Source organism: Squalius cephalus (assembly GCF_949319135.1).
Source record: "Squalius cephalus genome assembly, chromosome: 7".
In the NCBI taxonomy this organism is placed as follows: Eukaryota; Metazoa; Chordata; class Actinopteri; order Cypriniformes; family Leuciscidae; genus Squalius; species Squalius cephalus.
The window spans coordinates 17,329,613-17,348,050 of NC_137128.1; the positions used below are offsets into that span (position 1 = coordinate 17,329,613).

The 18,438-nt window shown below is 37.9% G+C and overlaps 1 protein-coding gene across 2 annotated transcripts in view; it reads left to right on the forward strand.

The window, feature by feature from the left end:
• Nucleotides 1–8,687, forward strand: part of cables1 (Cdk5 and Abl enzyme substrate 1) — a gene marked incomplete at its 5' end in the record, with an annotated part of 33,373 nt that extends 24,686 nt beyond the window's left edge. Inside the window, 2 exons of one of the 2 annotated variants that reach the window (XM_079876025.1) lie at nucleotides 5,966–6,170; nucleotides 6,402–8,687. In XM_079876025.1, the coding sequence (XP_079732151.1) occupies nucleotides 5,966–6,170; nucleotides 6,402–6,542 (346 nt within the window). In that variant the 3' untranslated portion in view covers nucleotides 6,543–8,687. The remainder of the gene's footprint in view (nucleotides 1–5,965; nucleotides 6,171–6,401) is intronic. The other variant, XM_079876026.1, reaches the window with a different exon arrangement.
• Between the last annotated feature and the right edge of the window lie 9,751 nt (nucleotides 8,688–18,438).

The following is an 18,438-nucleotide window of genomic DNA, read 5'->3' on the forward strand; positions in this document are numbered from 1 at the left end:
ACAAATGACTATTTGAATGTTTTATTGATATAACTTGACACTGAGTTGTTAGAAAAGAAATGCATAGTCACCATTGCATGACATCAGGAACCGATTAATTTTTTAATCAATAACCAGTTAATTGAAAATATGGAATGCCATGTCTGCCAAAATTATAAATAAATAAATACACAAAGAAATGCAAAAAAAAAAAGTACAAAAAAAAGTAAAAAAAAAAAAAAAAATTATATATATATATATATATATATATATATATATATATATATATATATATATATATATATATATATATATATATATATATATATATATATATATATATGTATATGTGTGTGTGTGTGTGTATAATTGTATTTTTCCACATTTATTTATTTCTGTGTATTTATGTCTACATTGATTTATTTGTACTTTTATTTTTTACAATTCTTTGTCTGTATGGTTACGAAACGCGACTGCAAATTCAGTTCACATGTGTTTCCTAATTTTGCATGCAGAACGTGACAATTCAAATGCTTAAAATATAAAGCATATTTCAAAGATGGTGCATCTACACGTAGATAGTGATTAATCACACGTCTTAGGCTAAATCATCAATTGGAATTATTCAGGATTGAATTAAAGTTTAATTATTAAACAAAAGGTGCTCATGAAAACGCAGCTAGTGAAACATCTCAAAAAATACACAAGACCGGCCTATCCACCCTACAGTCTAGCTAAAAGCCTCTTTAATAATAATAATAATAATAATAATGTATAATATGACATCATGCATGTCAAATTCTTAAATTTAATCAAGAAATTCAGTTAGAATAATAAGGGACTGTTACCAGTAAATTATACATACAAAGAAATGTAAAAAATATATATATATATATATTAGCTTTTATACTTTTATTATTTATATGTGTGTGTGTGTAATGTAATGTGTATATATACAAATAAATTAATTCAGAAATGAATTGCACTTCCCATCAATACAGGCAAATAACATTAAAACATTTTATCTAGTTAATAATATGAAATGTACGCTATCATTTTGAGCTGGAGGTCACAAAGAGCCATTTATGGAGAAACTTTTTTTGGATTGTCTTATGCTTTTTTAGCTTTCAAATGTTGTTGTTCTTTAATGGGGTGTAAGGGAAGTCAATAATATTTTATTTGTAGTCATCAAAACAATATTTAAACTTATTTAAAGGCGCAGTAAGCGATTTCTGAGAAACACTTGACGTTTGAACCCCCCCCCCCCCCCCCCTTCATTGGTCCGCCCCCAGAATGCAAGAATGGATGTTTCTTTATCATAGCAGAAGTGAAGCAAAATAAAGCTTTGCGAAAAATAAAGCGAAGATGACGAATGAACAACAAGAACAAAAGTATATATAAGCTAGAGTTTGTTGTTAGTCTCAGGCAGCACACACTCAAAACTAATGTTACTCGCGTATAGAGAAACAACTCAACCTCGATTTCTTTTTTTCTTACTGCACCTTTTAATGTTTAAAAAAACATTAACATGTCAAATAATGATTAAATCATTCAAATCCATTTTCTCGTTTTTATGACGGCTAGCATTTAAATAATTATATCTTAGCAGTGCTTCGGTGTAGAATAAAACATAAAACTCAATGCATTTCTGGATCAGAATGATGGAGCAGACATATAAACATTACATAATTTCTACATATTCTACAATATCTGGGACTTTACCAAATCTTGTTTTCTAACATTACATTGATAATCCTTGTAAAGCAGTGAGGAAATGAAATAATTCAGTTATTCAATCAAGATTTAATCCTTAACACAGGTCTTCATTCTAGGAAAGGTTGGAAGTAAACCAAACCAATGGCTAAATCATTATACACGTGCTGCAAGCATGAATGCACAAAGTCCAAAAATTGCTGCAAGAAAAACTTTAACAAAGCAGATTGTTGTTTTATAAAACATCTCTTTGTTTCTGATGGGCTGCTAAGCTGAAAGTGTAGGATGAATTGGGGCAGAGGTCTTCAGTTCTGCTTCTGGGGACCTAATGTCCTGCAAAGTTTATTTCCAACCTGCTTTATCTCTCCTGCCTGTGTGTTTTAAAGTCATCCTGAAGAACATGATTCAGGTGTTTAATTAGAGTTGAAATTAAACCAGGGGTGTCAAACTCAGTTCCTGGAGGACCACCATCCTTCAGAGTTTAGTCCAAACCCTGCTCCAACACACACCTGTAGTTTTCAAATAAGCCTGAAGGACTTTATTAGCTGGATCCGGTGCGTTTCATTGGGGTTGAAGTCTCTGTGTGAGCGATATATATCGTCTACTAGGGCTGTGCGATTGACAATATAAATCGGATGGACGAAATAAAAAGTATCGTTTCATATTATGCTCTAGCGTTTATTTCGTGGTGTCGCAAAATACTAGCCTGGAAATCAAGTCAAGTCATCTTCATTTATATAGCGCTTTTAACAATGTAAATTGTTTCAAAGCAGCTTTACAGAGATAAACGTATAATTTAAGGTAACAGAGATTGTTTTGGCTTTATAGCGGTTCTTTAATAAAGTTATTTTCCAGCTAAGGTTAGTTATGATTGATTCGCTTCCGTCGCAACGATCATTTGTTATTAAATTAGGGGCCGCTCAGACGACTTTTTTCTAGAATTTAAGGTAACAGAGAATGTTTTGGCTTTATAGCGGTTCTTCCGCCAAGAAGACACCATTCTCTCTACACAAACTTTAAACGCGAACCTGTGAGAAACGCTGATGGCGTTCACATGCGCATTAAGAATTGGTTCTATAGTTATGTGCGTTTGAATATACGTGCGCAGGTTTGTAATTCCCTACAAACCAAGCCTAAACAAAGTACTGGTGTTTCCTTAAAATAAAATAAAATTCTGTATCAAAAATTATATCAATTCGGGGTAGGTACGCGAATTGAGTTTCCCGACAACGCTTTATCTGTAGAGTGGTAAAGGGATCCTCCATAGGGAGAGACTAGTTGGCACTTCAGCACTGCGTTGGATCGGGTCCAGGCGAAGGTCCTTCGTCAGATCTGGATACGGCCTGGATCCGGCAGGCTGCGGGAAAACCTCGGGATAAACAAAGACACTAAAATTAGCGTAGATGCCATTCTTCTTATGATGTAACGAGTACATCAGGATTTATGGGAAGTGTTCCCGGTTCCGGCTGACCTAATCTATGCAGCCTAACATTGAATTATAGAAGTCTATAATGTATTATGTGAATGCTAGGTCAAAGAGATGTGTCTTTAATCTAGCTTTGAACTGACAGAGTGTGTCTGCTTCCCGGACAATGTTAGGAAGACTGTTCCAAAGTTTTGGTGCTAAATAGGAGAAGGATCTACCGCCAGCAGTCGATTTTGATATTCTAGGTATTATTAACTGGCCGGAATTTTGAGATCGCAATAGACGTGAAGGACTATAATGCGTTAAGATCCCCGCTCAAGTACTGCGGAGCTAAACCATTTAGTGCTTTGTAAGTAATCAGCAATATTTTAAAATTGATGCGATGTTTAATAGGGAGCCAATGCAGTGTTGACAGAACAGGGCTAATATGGTCATACTTCCTGGTTCTGGTAAGAACTCGAGCTGCTGCGTTTTGAACCAGCTGTAGTTTGTTTATTAAGCGTGCAGGGCAACCACCCAGTAGAGCATTACAATAATCTAGCCTTGAGGTCATGAACGCATGAACTAACTGTTCCGCATTTGTCAATGAGAGCATATGACGTAATTTAGATATATTTTTAAGATGGAAAAATGCGTTTTTACAGATACTAGACACGTGACTTTCAAATGAAAGATTGGTATAAAAGAGCACACCCAGGTTCCTAACCGACGACGAAGACTCGACAGAGCAGCCATCAAGTGTTAGACAGTATTCTAGGTTATTACGTGTGGAAGTTTTTTGTCCAATAATTAGAATCTCTGTTTTTTCAGAATTTAGTAGTAGGAAATTACTAGTCATCCAATTTTTTATATTATCTATGCATTCCGTTAATTTTGTGAATTGGTAAGTTTCGTTAGGTTTTGAAGAAATATACAGCTGAGTATCGTCGGCATAACAGTGAAAGCTAATGCCATGCTTCCTAATGATATCTCCTAATGGTAGCATGTACAGAGTGAACAGCAGCGGCCCTAGAACTGAGCCTTGTGGTATGCCATACTGAACTTGTGATCGATGAGACATCTCTTCATTTACTGCTACAAACTGATAACGGTCAATAACGATAAATCCAGACCTAAATCCGAAAGATTAATGGTCTGGCATCGACTAATGAAAATCGGCCAGCTCGAGGGGCGGCAACAAGCATGGATTTGAAAATCTCACTGCACGCAATTGGATAACACTACGACCAATCGCAACAAGTTATCGCTTAGCTACCAGCGGAGCTAACTGGTAGATTAGACTCTTACCGTATCCGGTCGGCAAAACAGCAAAAATGCCCTTCTTGCACCGTCTTCTGTTCCTCTTTCAGATAAAAAGCCAAGTCTAACTCGTTCATTGTAGCGGCCAAAGCCGTTTCAAACAACTGGTGTTCATCCATAGCCATAGAATTGAGGAGAGAGAGAGATAGATGTGTTTTTATTGCTCTTAGGGCATGAAAAACCAGATTAGATTTTTTCTTTTTTTTTTTTTTTTTTTTTTTTTTTTTTTACAAATTTTTCAAAGATTTTCAGATGTCCACTTGAGTGAGCACTGGGCAGCATGCGTTTATGAAGAGATACTGTATTAAATATAATAATCAAACAAGATATAGTGTGTGTATTTAACAAACCAATCAATAAAATGATATCAAATCATGTGAAAACCATAAAATATATACAAAAAATATAAATGCGAAATATTGCAAAGGCAATTGAACTTCATAAAAGTTGAACTTGGCGTATCTTTGATATCAGAACATGAGGACGTGATTCCATCAGAAAGCCTGTCAAGGTACAACTGTGGAAACCACTCAGATGCTCCCTCCAGTGTACCAGAGTATGGAGATTTACCCTTATTAGCTGATAATTCTGATTATGTTCAAGATGGACACTTTCTAGCATAGCCTTCCTCTGAGAAAACCTAGCGATCAGGTGTTTTCAACCTCATCTGAAATGAGCAGTGTTGGGAGTAACGCATTACAACATGCATTCAGATTACTTTTCTGATGTTACGAGTAATGCGTTACAAGTAACGTGCATTACGTAATCATATTTTTTTAAATGTTACGAGTAAAGTAATGTAGTACAAGTAACGTGTTACATAATCAGATTACTTTTTGATCTAACAAGTAATTAATTACAAGTAATGTGCATTACGTAATCAGATTACTTTGTGATGTTACGAGTAAAGAAACGCATTACAAGTAACGTGCATTACGAAATCAGATTACTTTTTGATCTAACAAGTAATGCATTACAAGCAACAATGATCAGCCGTTTGAACAAATCTGTTGAATTAATGACTCATGATTTGCTTATTCACAGTGACTTGCCGCCACCTACTGGTGGGTTTAGTGTCACTTTTTAAGTATCTTTTCAATTCTAAAATCATTTTATATGTCGTCCAAAAAAAGCAGATAAAAGGTCAAAATCAGTTTAAATTTATTTGAAATTTTCATTTCTGTCACTGCTGCAAATTAACCACCGCACAGAACCTGAAGAATAACAAAGACTTTAATAAACCTGCCAAGGTACCAGCACAATAACACTCTAAATATCATCTAATCATCATCATTTTGTGACATTATCACACACCACTAGTTGAAGCTAAACTCTGCAGGGATGTGGAGCAGGGTTGAAGACCCCTGATTTGGGAGATATCAAGGGTTTCAGCAAATTGTTTTTGATTCATTCCCTGTTCTTTTGTACAGGAACTAGAGACAAGCCTTTTAAGGTATCAAAGTTTCTAAAGTATTGGAAAAGTATTTACAATCTCACATAACATCACAGAGTACAGATGAGAATGTGGCCTTCTGTTTTGTGTTCTAGCCTGAAGCGAGAGATCCGTAAACTAGCTCAGGAGTGCGGCTATGAGGAGTCCACGGTGGCCATGGCCTTCGTTTACTTCGAGAAGCTGGTGCTCCAAGGGAAACTCAACAAACAGAACCGCAAACTCTGCGCCGGTGCCTGCGTCCTGCTCGCGGCCAAGATCGGAGGAGACCTAAAGAAACACGAAGTCAAACACCTGATCGATGTGAGTTTATCTTTGCCCATTGACTCTTTTAGCTCATTACTTTGCAACTACAGCTACTCAACAGATGTCGTTTACTCAACATTCCTTGACTTTGCTTGTTTGAATAACAGACATAGCTATAATGGGGCCTTTGGGGTTAAAATAGACTTGTTACTGTGTATTTTTGGATGTTTCCATGTTGCGTAACGATTGCCATTACATAACGAGAACCCCTGATCTCTTTCCGCCTAGAAACTGGAGGAGAGGTTTAGGGTGAACCGTCGAGAGCTGATCGCCTTCGAGTTCCCTGTTCTGGTGGCCCTGGAGTTCAACCTGCATCTCCCAGAGCACGAGGTCATGCCCCATTATAGACGCCTCCTGCAAAACTCCTAGCGAAAGCCCCCATCAGGGGAGTTCTCCTTCTCTCCTGATCTTCTCACCCCTGAAGCCCCCTATGCACATCGCCAACGTCCACTATCATCTCCAGATGTTGGAAAGAAGACACTTATTCCACTGTTCTCTTTTCAGCCAAAGTGACATCTCTATATCGAACTTTTGTTTTAACTCTAAGAAGCTACTTTCTAAAGGGAATGGCTTTTCCTAGACTGTTGATTTATCCGTTCACTGAGGACATTTTAAGTGTTCATTTATTTCCCAACTTACAAGTGTTTTCGTCATTTGCTCAACCCCGTGTTACTCTAAACTAGTATGCTGTTGGATTCTCCATGAAACACAAATGGAGAACTTTTGAAGAAGCTTCATGTTTGTCTTTTCCATGCAGTGAGTTTATAGAAACACGCCATGAAATGGGGGTCCTTTCAACTTGCGCTCTATTCTAAGTCTTCAGAAGATTTCAGAGCGATGGTTCACCCAAAAAGGAAATCTATTCCAAACCTGTATGACCTATGACAGAAGATATTCTGAACTGTTTTTGCCCAAACAATGAAAGTCAGTGGGGTCCAAGGAATATGACATTGACTTACATTGTATGGACAAAAAAAAAAAAAAAAAAAAAATCTTCCAAAAATCATCTTTTGTGTTCCAAAGAGTCATAAAGTCATAAAGGTTTGGACTGACATGGGGGCGAGTATAGATAATGACAGAATTTTCATTTTTGGGTGAACTATCCCTATAAACTTTATTTGTTGAAAATCTCTGCTGAAATCTTTGTTGTGTTTCATGTAAACACGAACTGCATACCGGCTGGAATTACATCGAGTAAAACGAGTCGAGGGTGAGTGAATGATGACAGAACTTTCATTTTTAGACAAACTTTTCACAAGAACTGTCTTTTTTTTTTTTATGCAGAACCAGTTTTGGACTGTTTGATTTTGCATTCTTTCCACAGATTACAGTATTCCTGTATTTTTCCATTCTTCACATCTTCCTTAATCCCAAAGTTTGACACTCTGCCAAATCTGACTAGTTTCGATCGCTCTTGGTTGAAAGCCTTAAAAAAAAAAAAAAGAAAAGAAAAGTCGAATGATCCTGAACTCGTGCAAGTATGTGACTGTTCTTCGCTGACGTTTCCTTATGTACTACAAGTGCACTTTTCAGGTCTTGTGTATGGCGGACCTTTATGGCATCTGCAGAAGCTCTAGGTGGAGGGGTCTTCATCTCATTTCTCATTTACATTCATTTCAGCCAGCATTCCCCCTGTCCGTGTTACCACCAAGCAAAAATATGTTGCAGTGGCATCTCGAGTGGGGCTTTTATACAGTTCTTAAGGGGTACATTTACGTACCCCTGTCGTTTTTCTACCCTTGTGCGTTGACTTTGACAGTTTAGTGGTGTGGCTTGCTGCACTCATGGTTACTGTGTCCGTGCTCTATGTTAGAGTGTATTCTGAGCACATTTGTAGTGCTACACTGTATGAATCAACATCAGGTCATACCGCTGATAATCAATGCTAACTATTTGGCCTAACTAGGCTCAGCAGTGGCGGGAATGAAATCTGTATGACTAATATGCTACGGTGTTGACTAATGCATGCACACCAAAGCAGTGTTAAACTTGCGTTTGTTTGACTTGTAAACGCTACTTTAAAAAAAAAAAAAGTTTGATTTGATGATTATTTCGAATCCGTTTCCGCTGAACCAGATATTTTCTATCACCATTGGTGGTACAGAATTTTTTGCGTGTAAGCTGAATTTTATCTCTCAGCGCACAGATTGTGTTACTACATTTCATAATCCTGTATGTGTAATGTTCACTATGCACTACGCAATTCCATAGATCAGTTATAAACAACAGTTTGAAATTGATGCAAAATAAAATCAGTTGAGAAGTATCTAATAGCAGAAGGAATCAAACACTTTTTTAGAAAAGTAACTTGCATTTAACCACTTAATTGTAAAATGAATAATGCCTAGAATGTGAAGTTATATAAAGAACAAGATTTGGCCTTGTGAAATGCACTTTAGGATTGCTAGCAAGTGACTAGGATGGATGCCTAAAACAGATGAAACATTTGTACGATGCAGATACATTTGTGTAAATATGCTGCTTTGCTTGTTCAATAAAAAGCTACATTTTGAGAAATGCTTTCATTTTATGTGTGTATGTTCTGAAGAATGCTTCAATATATTGAGGGAATTTTCTTAAAGAAACAAAAATGGCACATTACATGCATGTAGTAGCCTTTGACCCTTTAATTCTGACATTTAACTTAAAGTTTTTGACTACAATTGTTATTTAATTATTATTATTATTTAGTAATATTGTGAGGAAACCTTTTGGTTTCTGCATTTTTTTTTTTAATTAAATGTTTATATGATCCATGTGCCTAATTTAATTCCTTGTTTATAATTTAAGTAATTAAAATAAATTACCCTGTTTATTATTAGAAGCTAGCTTAGGGTAAATATTCACATCAATTATGTAACTGAAAAGTTTTTAGTTCGAGTTTTAAAACCGCTGTATTATTCATGACATGTTGATGTCACTTTGTAAAGAAAGTTTTTTTTATATTTTACACTGAGATGATAACAGTATAATTTTCAAAAACTTGCACTTTGAATCCCGTTTGCGTTTTCAGTGTAAATTAACAGCCAAAACCCATAAGTTTTCAGTATTTGGTTGAAAACGGTGTTGTGTAAACTGCCCCTAAATGAACAGATATTGTAAAATATAGCCTAGATAGGCCTTAAACCATGAACCCATGGTGCAGGGTTCATTTTCGTTAAACAGGAAATGCTGTGGAACTCCATTCCTTACTTTCTGACAAAGTTTTGAAAAAAAAAAAGGAGAACTACAGAAAAAAAATTTTTTTTTACCAACATAACCTTCTTGGTAATTTCAACATTCATATTGAAACTTTCAGCTTACATCATCTAACGTCCTTCAACACTCAAGCTTCTGTTTACAACACACTACAGTCTCATTATCTTGATATGTTCTTCCTAATACCACAGTGTGTTCTTCCTCTTCCTCCCTCCTACCAGGGACCACGTTTAGCTCTTTGCCTGCCGATTAACATTTACCTGGCATAAAATTGTATTTTGCATTATTTGTATGACATTTACAATAATTGATTATGTTGCATTTATTCAAATCAACTTACCAATGTGGAACATCACAAGCAATTTGTCAGGTAAAGGTCTTTAGAAAGGTCAACAGAGTTTTCTTTAATATGACTTGTAAACCAAATTTACTTACTAAAGCTAATTTTTACGCATTTGATGCTTGTCGAAGATTAATTTCTGCCAATGCTTCTAACTTCTCAAGAATGTTCCATCACTCTACCTGTTTTCACTTTACTCTGCTTGAATTGACTCCAAAATATCAGCAGATTCCCTGAACTCCACTTTCTCAATGAGACTCAATGCCCTCTGTCTCGTGGTCTCAAAGTTTTCAGACATGCTAATTCACACTCCACAGCGTAAGGAGAAAGTCTGTTCCTCAACTGACCTTCTGGACAAGCTCTACTCCCTCTTCACGTGTATCCGCCACATTCCCTGTGAGTATCTTCAACAATGCTGCACTACTTGCGTTTGGCCACTGCACATTCTCTCATGTTGTACCTCAAATGCACTGCACTGGCAACCAGGAACTGCCAGAATCAAGTTCAAGACCATGCCAATGGCATTACCTAATGCTACTTCCAATCCTTCATCAAACAGCACACCTGAGCCAGGTAAATGTACTGGTTATTCTGGGTCGATTCGCAACTCTTTCCCATTTGTCCGTGCACATGACAGTCCAGTTCATTTATGAACTCCTAGGTGATAACAGAGCACAAACGATTCACCATAGGGCTGGGCGATTTAAATCGTGATATTGTTATGCGCATCTCGTCAGTAAAGCCGGTTCCTTGATTAGTAGTAAATCAGCATCACCTGCTTTCAGATGGAGCGGCATTCACTACAAAGAGCCGTAGTTAACTGACAAGCTGAGCCATATCGCATTAAAATCGCGGACGTATCGCCAGCGATAATTAATGCGATATGGCTCAGCTTGTCACCAGTTACATATTTCACACTCACACTAAAATCGAAAACACCCAAGTACTGTACGTGACTGCAGACATGAATGCTAGTCCAATGCATTGCAAGTGTGTGGTCCGGTGACATAAGTTAGTGTTGCAGTAACAAACCCTGAGAACTCAATGGAGAGATAAAGTTACCTTCAAAAGTATGTGCTGTAGAGCGTTGTTATTCAGGTATGGCTAAACACCTGTCAAAAGTTAAACTTGCTCAGCAATATTCTCTTGAATATGTTGCTACAACAGTAGTTGACCTTACAGAAAGTTGTAGAAGATGGATGTGCACTATAGTGGCCTCTTCTATTTTAGGACAAAAATGTTTTATCTGCACGGACATCAACAGACTGAGCTGATGCTGAAAAATTCAGACACACTGTCTGCATAACAGAGCGGAACACAAAGTACACTTTGGACTTAGGATGCACATTTACATATATTAACATGCACAGTTGTAATCGAGGAATAGCTGGATTTTGCTAAGTTGAGCCACAGTCATCAGTCTAAGTCAGGGGTGTCCAATCTTGCTCCTGGAGGGCCAATCTACAGCAGAGAAGCCCTGACCTGCCCCAAAAACACCTGCCTGGGCGTTTCTAGTAATCCTGCAGACCTTGATCAGCTGGTTCTGGTGTTTAATTAAGATTAAAGCTAAGTTCTGCAGGATAGTGGCCCTTCAGTAGGATTAGTAGTCAAATATCTGAAGGATTAAAAACACATTGTGTGTCACTTGTAGGCTGCACAATGCCAAGGACACTTGAAGTCTGAGTTAACCTGTATACATGCTGGATGAAGCCCAGCTAGACCCTGTTCCAAATGGCACACTTCATTGTAAGTCCGCAAGACCACAAGTACTGTCGCACACATGTGCCCATGAAGTCCACAAGACAGTAGGGCAGGGGTCTCCAACCCTGCATTTATAGAGCTACCTTCCAGCTGACTTCAATCCCAGCCCTGCTCCAACACGCCTGCTTGTCATTTTCAAGTAACTCTGAACAATGTGATTAGCTGGTTCAGGGGTGTTTGGTTGAGGTTGGAACTGCAGGACTCGGCAGGACGGTAGGTGTCTAGGAGCAGGGTTGGACACCCCTGCTATAGCAGGTCCTATTTGTCATGTTGAGTTTCAAGAGTGCTCATGAGTGCCCTCTTTGTGGCCGTTACATGTCTTCAACCCGACAGTCAAAGCCGCATTACGTATGTGGACTCGGAGGAAGACAACGAGCGATTAGGGTGCCATTTGGGACAGGACCTAAGCCTTTGCGGTCTTCCTCCAAGTCCACACTTTCATGACACAATGCCACCTTGACTGTCAGGTAGAAGTTTGCTGCGAAGCTCACCTCAGTTTGGGCTCGCCAGAAGTGCGCATCGAGGGCACATTGAGGGTGGCTTGTACCATGCACAAACGTAACTCCTCAAAACCAAAAAAAAATGCACATGAAGTGAGCCATTTGGGAGAATGCCCTACATCTGAGTCTGTTAGTTCAACTTAAAAAACAGACTGGTGGGAAGTGCGTTGAAGTACAGCGTTTAAAAAGATAAAACAAACATACAACAATCTTATCAACCTCACATTTCAAGATTTCCTCAATAATATAAACAACTAAAGCATTCCTAAAAATAAATACAAATACCAAATTGAATAGTAAATGCTCTGAAATAGTAACTGCTCCCAGATAGCATACATATCCGGACCTCATCTGGCACATATGGCTCAGTTCTGGCAGCGTATCTGGCCCACATTTTAAAAAGCCGGTTTTAGTGTGAGTTGTGGCCTGATGTGTGTGGGCCAGATGTGGCCCATGTGACCTTTGCCGCTGCCAGAACTAAGCCATATGTGCCATAGCCCAGATATGTATGCTAATGCCAGCCACACTCAGGTTGAGTCATCACCGTCATTCCATGCGGTTTGTGGGCTAGAAGAATGTGGGAGATGTGGGCCACAACAGGGCCAGATGTCATTTGCTATCTGGGCTAGTATATAAAACGGTCCTAGGACTGTCCCTGAAACGGCAGCCTCCGGTATATTGCAGGAACACCCTCCTCGTTTTCCTCACTACCCATACTTCCTTCCCCATTTTATCTGCACTCATTCACTCACAAACTTTAATACAAAACTCCACTTTTGCTTTCCTGCTTTTTTTTTATATCACTAAATATTTATTTTCCAGAAAGGAAAATATACGATTTTTTGATCGTATACCTAATGCCTGTTTATCACAAGTAGCCAGCTGATGTTGACACATATTGCAGAGATTAGGTCTGTTATTTGACAGGTGAGCAAACACTCCATTGTTCAGTGTTATGGCCCGATTTCATCAGCACTAAATGTCTGCTGACAGCTTTCCTTTTGCCCATAAACTGATGACTACAGCGAAAAGTAAAGCATGTACATCAGTCAAAGGTGTTTTGATTTAAAGGATTTCAATATGCCAGAAAGACCAGGCTTATTTCATTTTAATTCATCCAGACACACACACTAATAAAATGCTACAAAGCTGTTTATATTGGTGGCATATCCATCCGAATATTGACCAAAACACAGTTCTTGGTGAAATGCATGTACACAACATTACACGAGTCCCTGATAGTTTGTACTAAGAACTTCAGAGCAGCAGCCAAAACATCAGACGGGCCCTGAAAATGTTGTTCCCATAGTTCTGATGCAATCGAGAGGAAGGGTTTCAAGCGGAGAGTGAGTTCTGACACAGTTCCAAGGTAAACACGGCCCGGTCACACCAGTCTCATGCAGCGATAAAAACAAAGACATGAGCCTGACCGTGGACACGATGTACGTAGCTTAGCCCTCCCCATTCACCAGCTAATTCCCCCTTCAGCCTGCAATAAAAGCCCTTTCCTGATTTGAAATTCCTGAATCTTTCCTGGACACGCATTGGTCACCCTCATTGTCGAGAAATATGTGTAAATAGTCAAGGTATGCGTGCGTGCGTCCTTTCGCTTCCTTTTCAAATGGTCGGAATTTTGGCTGAGGTGGCAGTTTATCTCCTTCCCGCGGTGACTCAGTTTTACCCTCTTGGTTCCGCTCCATGTGCCGCTCCAAGGCAGTTTGTAAACAAGGAAGTGCTAGAAAGCATTCTCAATGGGCCTAATTGAACGTGGCCCTGTGAAGTTTGTCCAGAGGTGGCTTTTGAATGAAACGACACAGACTCGCTTCACGAAAACGTGCTGCGGACGTGCTGATGAATCTGATCCCGGCCTCCTGCACTTGAGATGCCTATAGTATTGGCTATCCAGTTCCTTTCTCTCCACCCGTGGCCCGTTCTCCTGTCAAACGACCCCAGTAACTGTCAGCCAATGACGCAAAAAGAAGACACTGAATTCCAGACGCTGATTTATTAATGGCGCTGTGAAATCGACTGGCCCCACATTAAAGGTGCCTAATTTCTCTTCAATTCAATTTAAGAACTGGAAAAGGACACGCATTTTTAATTACTGGTTAAAAATAGAGATAAAAGCAAGTACAAATAAATAATGCTGTTTTCTTTTTAAGTGTCTAGATCACAGGTGTCAAACTCAGTTCCTGGAGGGCCACAGCCCTACACAGTTTTGTTCCAACCCTGCTTCAACACACACACACCTGCAGTTTTCAAATAAGCCTGAAGGACTTGATTAGCTGATCAGGTGTGTTTAATTAGGGTTGAAGCTAAACTCTGCAGGGCTGTGGCCCTCCAGGAACTGAGTTTGACACCCCTGGTCTAGATTAAACCTAATAATTGTGGGTAATATTGTTGGCATTTTATATACTGGTCAAGGTCAATGATTTTTAATTTAATCAAGTTTTTAATGTTGTTTTTATGTCTATGTGGTGTTTTTAATATGCTTTAAGACAAACCATGTGTAAATTCATAAGTCAAACACCATTGCAGAGTATTTTCTCTTTAAACTGCAGTGAACCAAAGACGCTGGTGTTTCTGACGTCACAAACTTGTAACCAATCAAGTCAACGTGTGATCGTCAACGAGTGAATGCGGGGCTAATCTGCATATTCATAAAACTGTGTATACTAAATCAAGCAAGGGTGTAATTCAAGCTATTTTTAAGGTATGACGACATTTTTTTTTCAAGGAAAAAAACTTTTAAAAATGTAATTTTGGTGATCAAAGATGAGTTTTAAAGGTGCAGTCTGTAAGAATGACAGCTAGTGGTCGAAATCGGTACTGCAGTCCAAATTCAAGAGATCGTTGTTTCCCCCGCCCCCTCCTGCTCAAACTAGATGCTCACGCGGGTTGCCAGTTTGAGGACACGCAACAGGAATGAGTGCAATTGACAATGAGTTGATTTATCCGCGTTTTAATATGCTCTTGTTCATAGATATTATTAGATGGATACCGAGGCTTTTTAGGTTGTGTGGAATCTGCAATCTCTGACCCAGTTTGTTTGCTGGCTGCAACGGTTGCAATACGCTGATGAGTTCACCACACTGATGTTCCCTGCCAACTGGCAACCTGTGCTGGCGAAGTACTACTGGGTGAACTGGACCAAAACAAAAACAGACATTCCGACACGGAACGCACATTTCAAAGTAAAATAACTGGATTTATAAGTGTTTTTCAGAAACGAGTATGTGAACTTAGCATGTTCCCTAAATATCTACAAACATATTATGGTATTTTTATGCTTTAGTAGAGTAAACAGACTACAGGTGGACTTTAATATTTGCAAGTTTCATGCTTTATTATTATTATTATTATTATTATTAAAAAAAGAATGACTCAGATTGGTTTAAATTTTGACTTTGTTTCAAACTATAGGGTCTTTGTGACAGAACTGAAACTTAAAATTGTGTTTACTCTGGTGCCGTATTGCGCAAGTTGTGTTCTCCTTTAACGCATAATGTAACACCAATAACCTTATTCACAGTGACAGTGCATTTCAATGCCTACATTTTGCAGAAGAATAAGATAATGTTGGTTTTGTAAAAATCTTAATCATAGCATAATTGCCATTTTTTCAATGTTGAATTTTCTGATTAGTGTTTTTGATATAAACTCCCTTTATCATTTGCTTTGCAGTCTTTCTTGTTTTTTTTAGTTTTTTTTTTTTTAGATATTTATCCTGTTGTATGTGTACGTAATGGCCAACTACTGTTGCTTTACTGTTGGAAAGAGTGCAAGAATGCATAAAGGAAATAAAAAGAATGCTGGATTGAAACTGTAAGGTAAAAAAAAAATGCCAAGGTCATATAGTGGGAGGCAGATGGAAGATTCCTCATAGATATTTTTTTTTCAATAGTCATTCATATAAAGTCATATATTTATATGTTAAAGGGATAGTTCATCCAAAAAATTTGAATTATGTCATCATTTACTCACCCTCAAGTTCTTCCAAACCTGTATGAATGTCTTTCTTCTGCTGAACACAAAGGAAGATATTTTGAAGAATGTTGTATAACCAGACAGTTGATGGGCTCCATTGACTTCCATAGTAGGAAAAACTCAAATAATATGGAAGTCAATGGCTACCGTAACTGTTTGAATACCGACATTCTTCAAAATATCTTCTTTTTTGTTCAGTAAAGCAAAGAAACTCATATACATTTGGAACAACTTGAGGGTGAGTACTGACAGAATGTTAATTTTTGGGTGAACTATCCCTTTAACGTAAGCTAAACGCCTCACTTTCTGTCTACTAATGTTGGCTAGTGGGAGTCTTAGAAATGACAATCCAAAATGCTTACATAAAAAACGAGAACCCTATCTTTACTGCCAGCCTAAACCAGAGGAAATCAATATTTCATTGTCTCTCCACCACATGGGGCAAGAAAGAAACATGTTAATAAATGATGAATTGGCAGCTAGAATAACAACAACTCTAAGGAGACAGTTGGCTCAGGTCAGGCACTGCCATAGCTGTTATACTGTTCTTTTATCAGTATTATCATAATACTTGTGTTTTAACATAGGCCTAATTCTGTTTTCCCAAAGCCATTTAATGGTCTCTTGGACTGTGTGCACAACAGACATCATTTTAGTCTTACGAAGACAACTAGGTGGATTGTACTGACCATAGACTGTAAAAAACAGATGTGACACATTATAAAAGCTATACAAAATGTTAAAAAATGCATTTTAATGTATCCACAGACGTGAGAAGTAGGTCAGTCAGGATATTGTGAAGGGCACTGATTCATCAGGCCTGTCTCCGTTTGTCGATTAAAGAGTATATGGCGCCACCGCACGGTTCAAATAAAAACAACAGGCTTGGCCAAATATATTATTTTGACTGATAAATTGATCAATCCTTGTCTGATAGTGCCGTACCTGACAATCATTTTTTCTTGGTAATATTTTGGAAATTGATCAGATGTTTAGATTCAGAACTAGCGATGCCAGATTCGATCATTCTTGTTCAAACGACTTTTAAAAACGGTTCATGATTCAGTTTGATTCAGTTCACTCACACACTGAATCGTTTACAGCTTTTCCCTCACACAGAAATAGTAACGGGATACTTGAAGAAAACAAAAACAGCGCTGAATGAGGTGGATATTTACCTGCAATTCAGTGTAGCCAACAAAGTTTGTCAAATGTCTTCTATTGTTTGTCAGCGATCAAGCAGCTCTACTGCAGAAACGCCCCTGCCAATTAAATTGACATCTGAAAGATTCAACATAAGTGCAAAAATGTATTAAAGGTGTTCTATTGCATCTAGTTTCCCACAGAAACCTATTTTTTATTCCTTAAAAATCACAGATGAGCAGTATTTCTTAGTGACTCTTGTGGAAAAGTGCCATGAACTCAAATTTTAAAAGTAAAATGTTGCTACTTAAACGGCTCTTGCTGATGTTAATAAAATAAAAGGCCATTTATGTGTGATAAGAGTAGGCTGCAAGATATGACTTAACACAGTATTTCTAATAACTGTTTTGATGTCTTAAAGCACATGTAAAGTTAAACTGTACTTGATTATTTTACCTCTAGTGTTTTTTGATATTACAATTAAAGTTAATATATTTTAAAAGTAGCCTTATATGTTTAAATACATGACATACAAGATTCAATAAAAAATACATTAAAGTGAATGTTTGTCGGTATGTCAGCACAAAGTCAGCATGAAATGGCGGTGGCAATTGTCTTTGGTGCAGGTATGACATCACTCTGTAGGCCAAACCGCGGAAACGAGTTAGCATTTTTGCACTTCCGGTTCCATCTCCTGAAGTCAATGGGTTTTGTGGTGAACTCAAGCTCAAGATACTTCCACGTTTTATTCTACGAAATAAAACACATCAGTATTACCCCACTTGTGATTTTTTTAAGCTGATATGTGTCTTGAAATAGGCGGTTTCTAACAAGTGGCTAAATAGGACTACAGAGGCGTCGGGGACATTAAACGTCATCACGCTAAACATGTAAATTAAAGGAATAGTTCACTTTAAAATGAAAATTCTGTCATCATATACTCACCCTCATGTTGTTTCAAACCTGTATGAATTTCTTTCTTCTGCTGAACACAAAGGAAGATATTTAGAAGAATGTCAGTAACCAGACAGTTTCTGGGTCCCATTGACTTCCATAGTATATTTTTTTCCTACTATGGAAGTCAATGGGACCCAGAAACTGCCTGGTTACTGACATTCTTCTTAATATCTTCCTTTCTGTTCAGCAGAAGAAAGAAATTCATACAGGTTTGAAACAACATGAGGGTGAGTAGCCTATATGATGACCGAATTTTCATTTTACAGTGAACTATTCCTTTAAGTCCACTTTTACCTTACAGCCTTGTTATGCTTATAATTGTGTTCTTGTTCTACCTCACGTTCTTGGAAAATGTTTTTAGTGAGTTGTCAGAAACTAA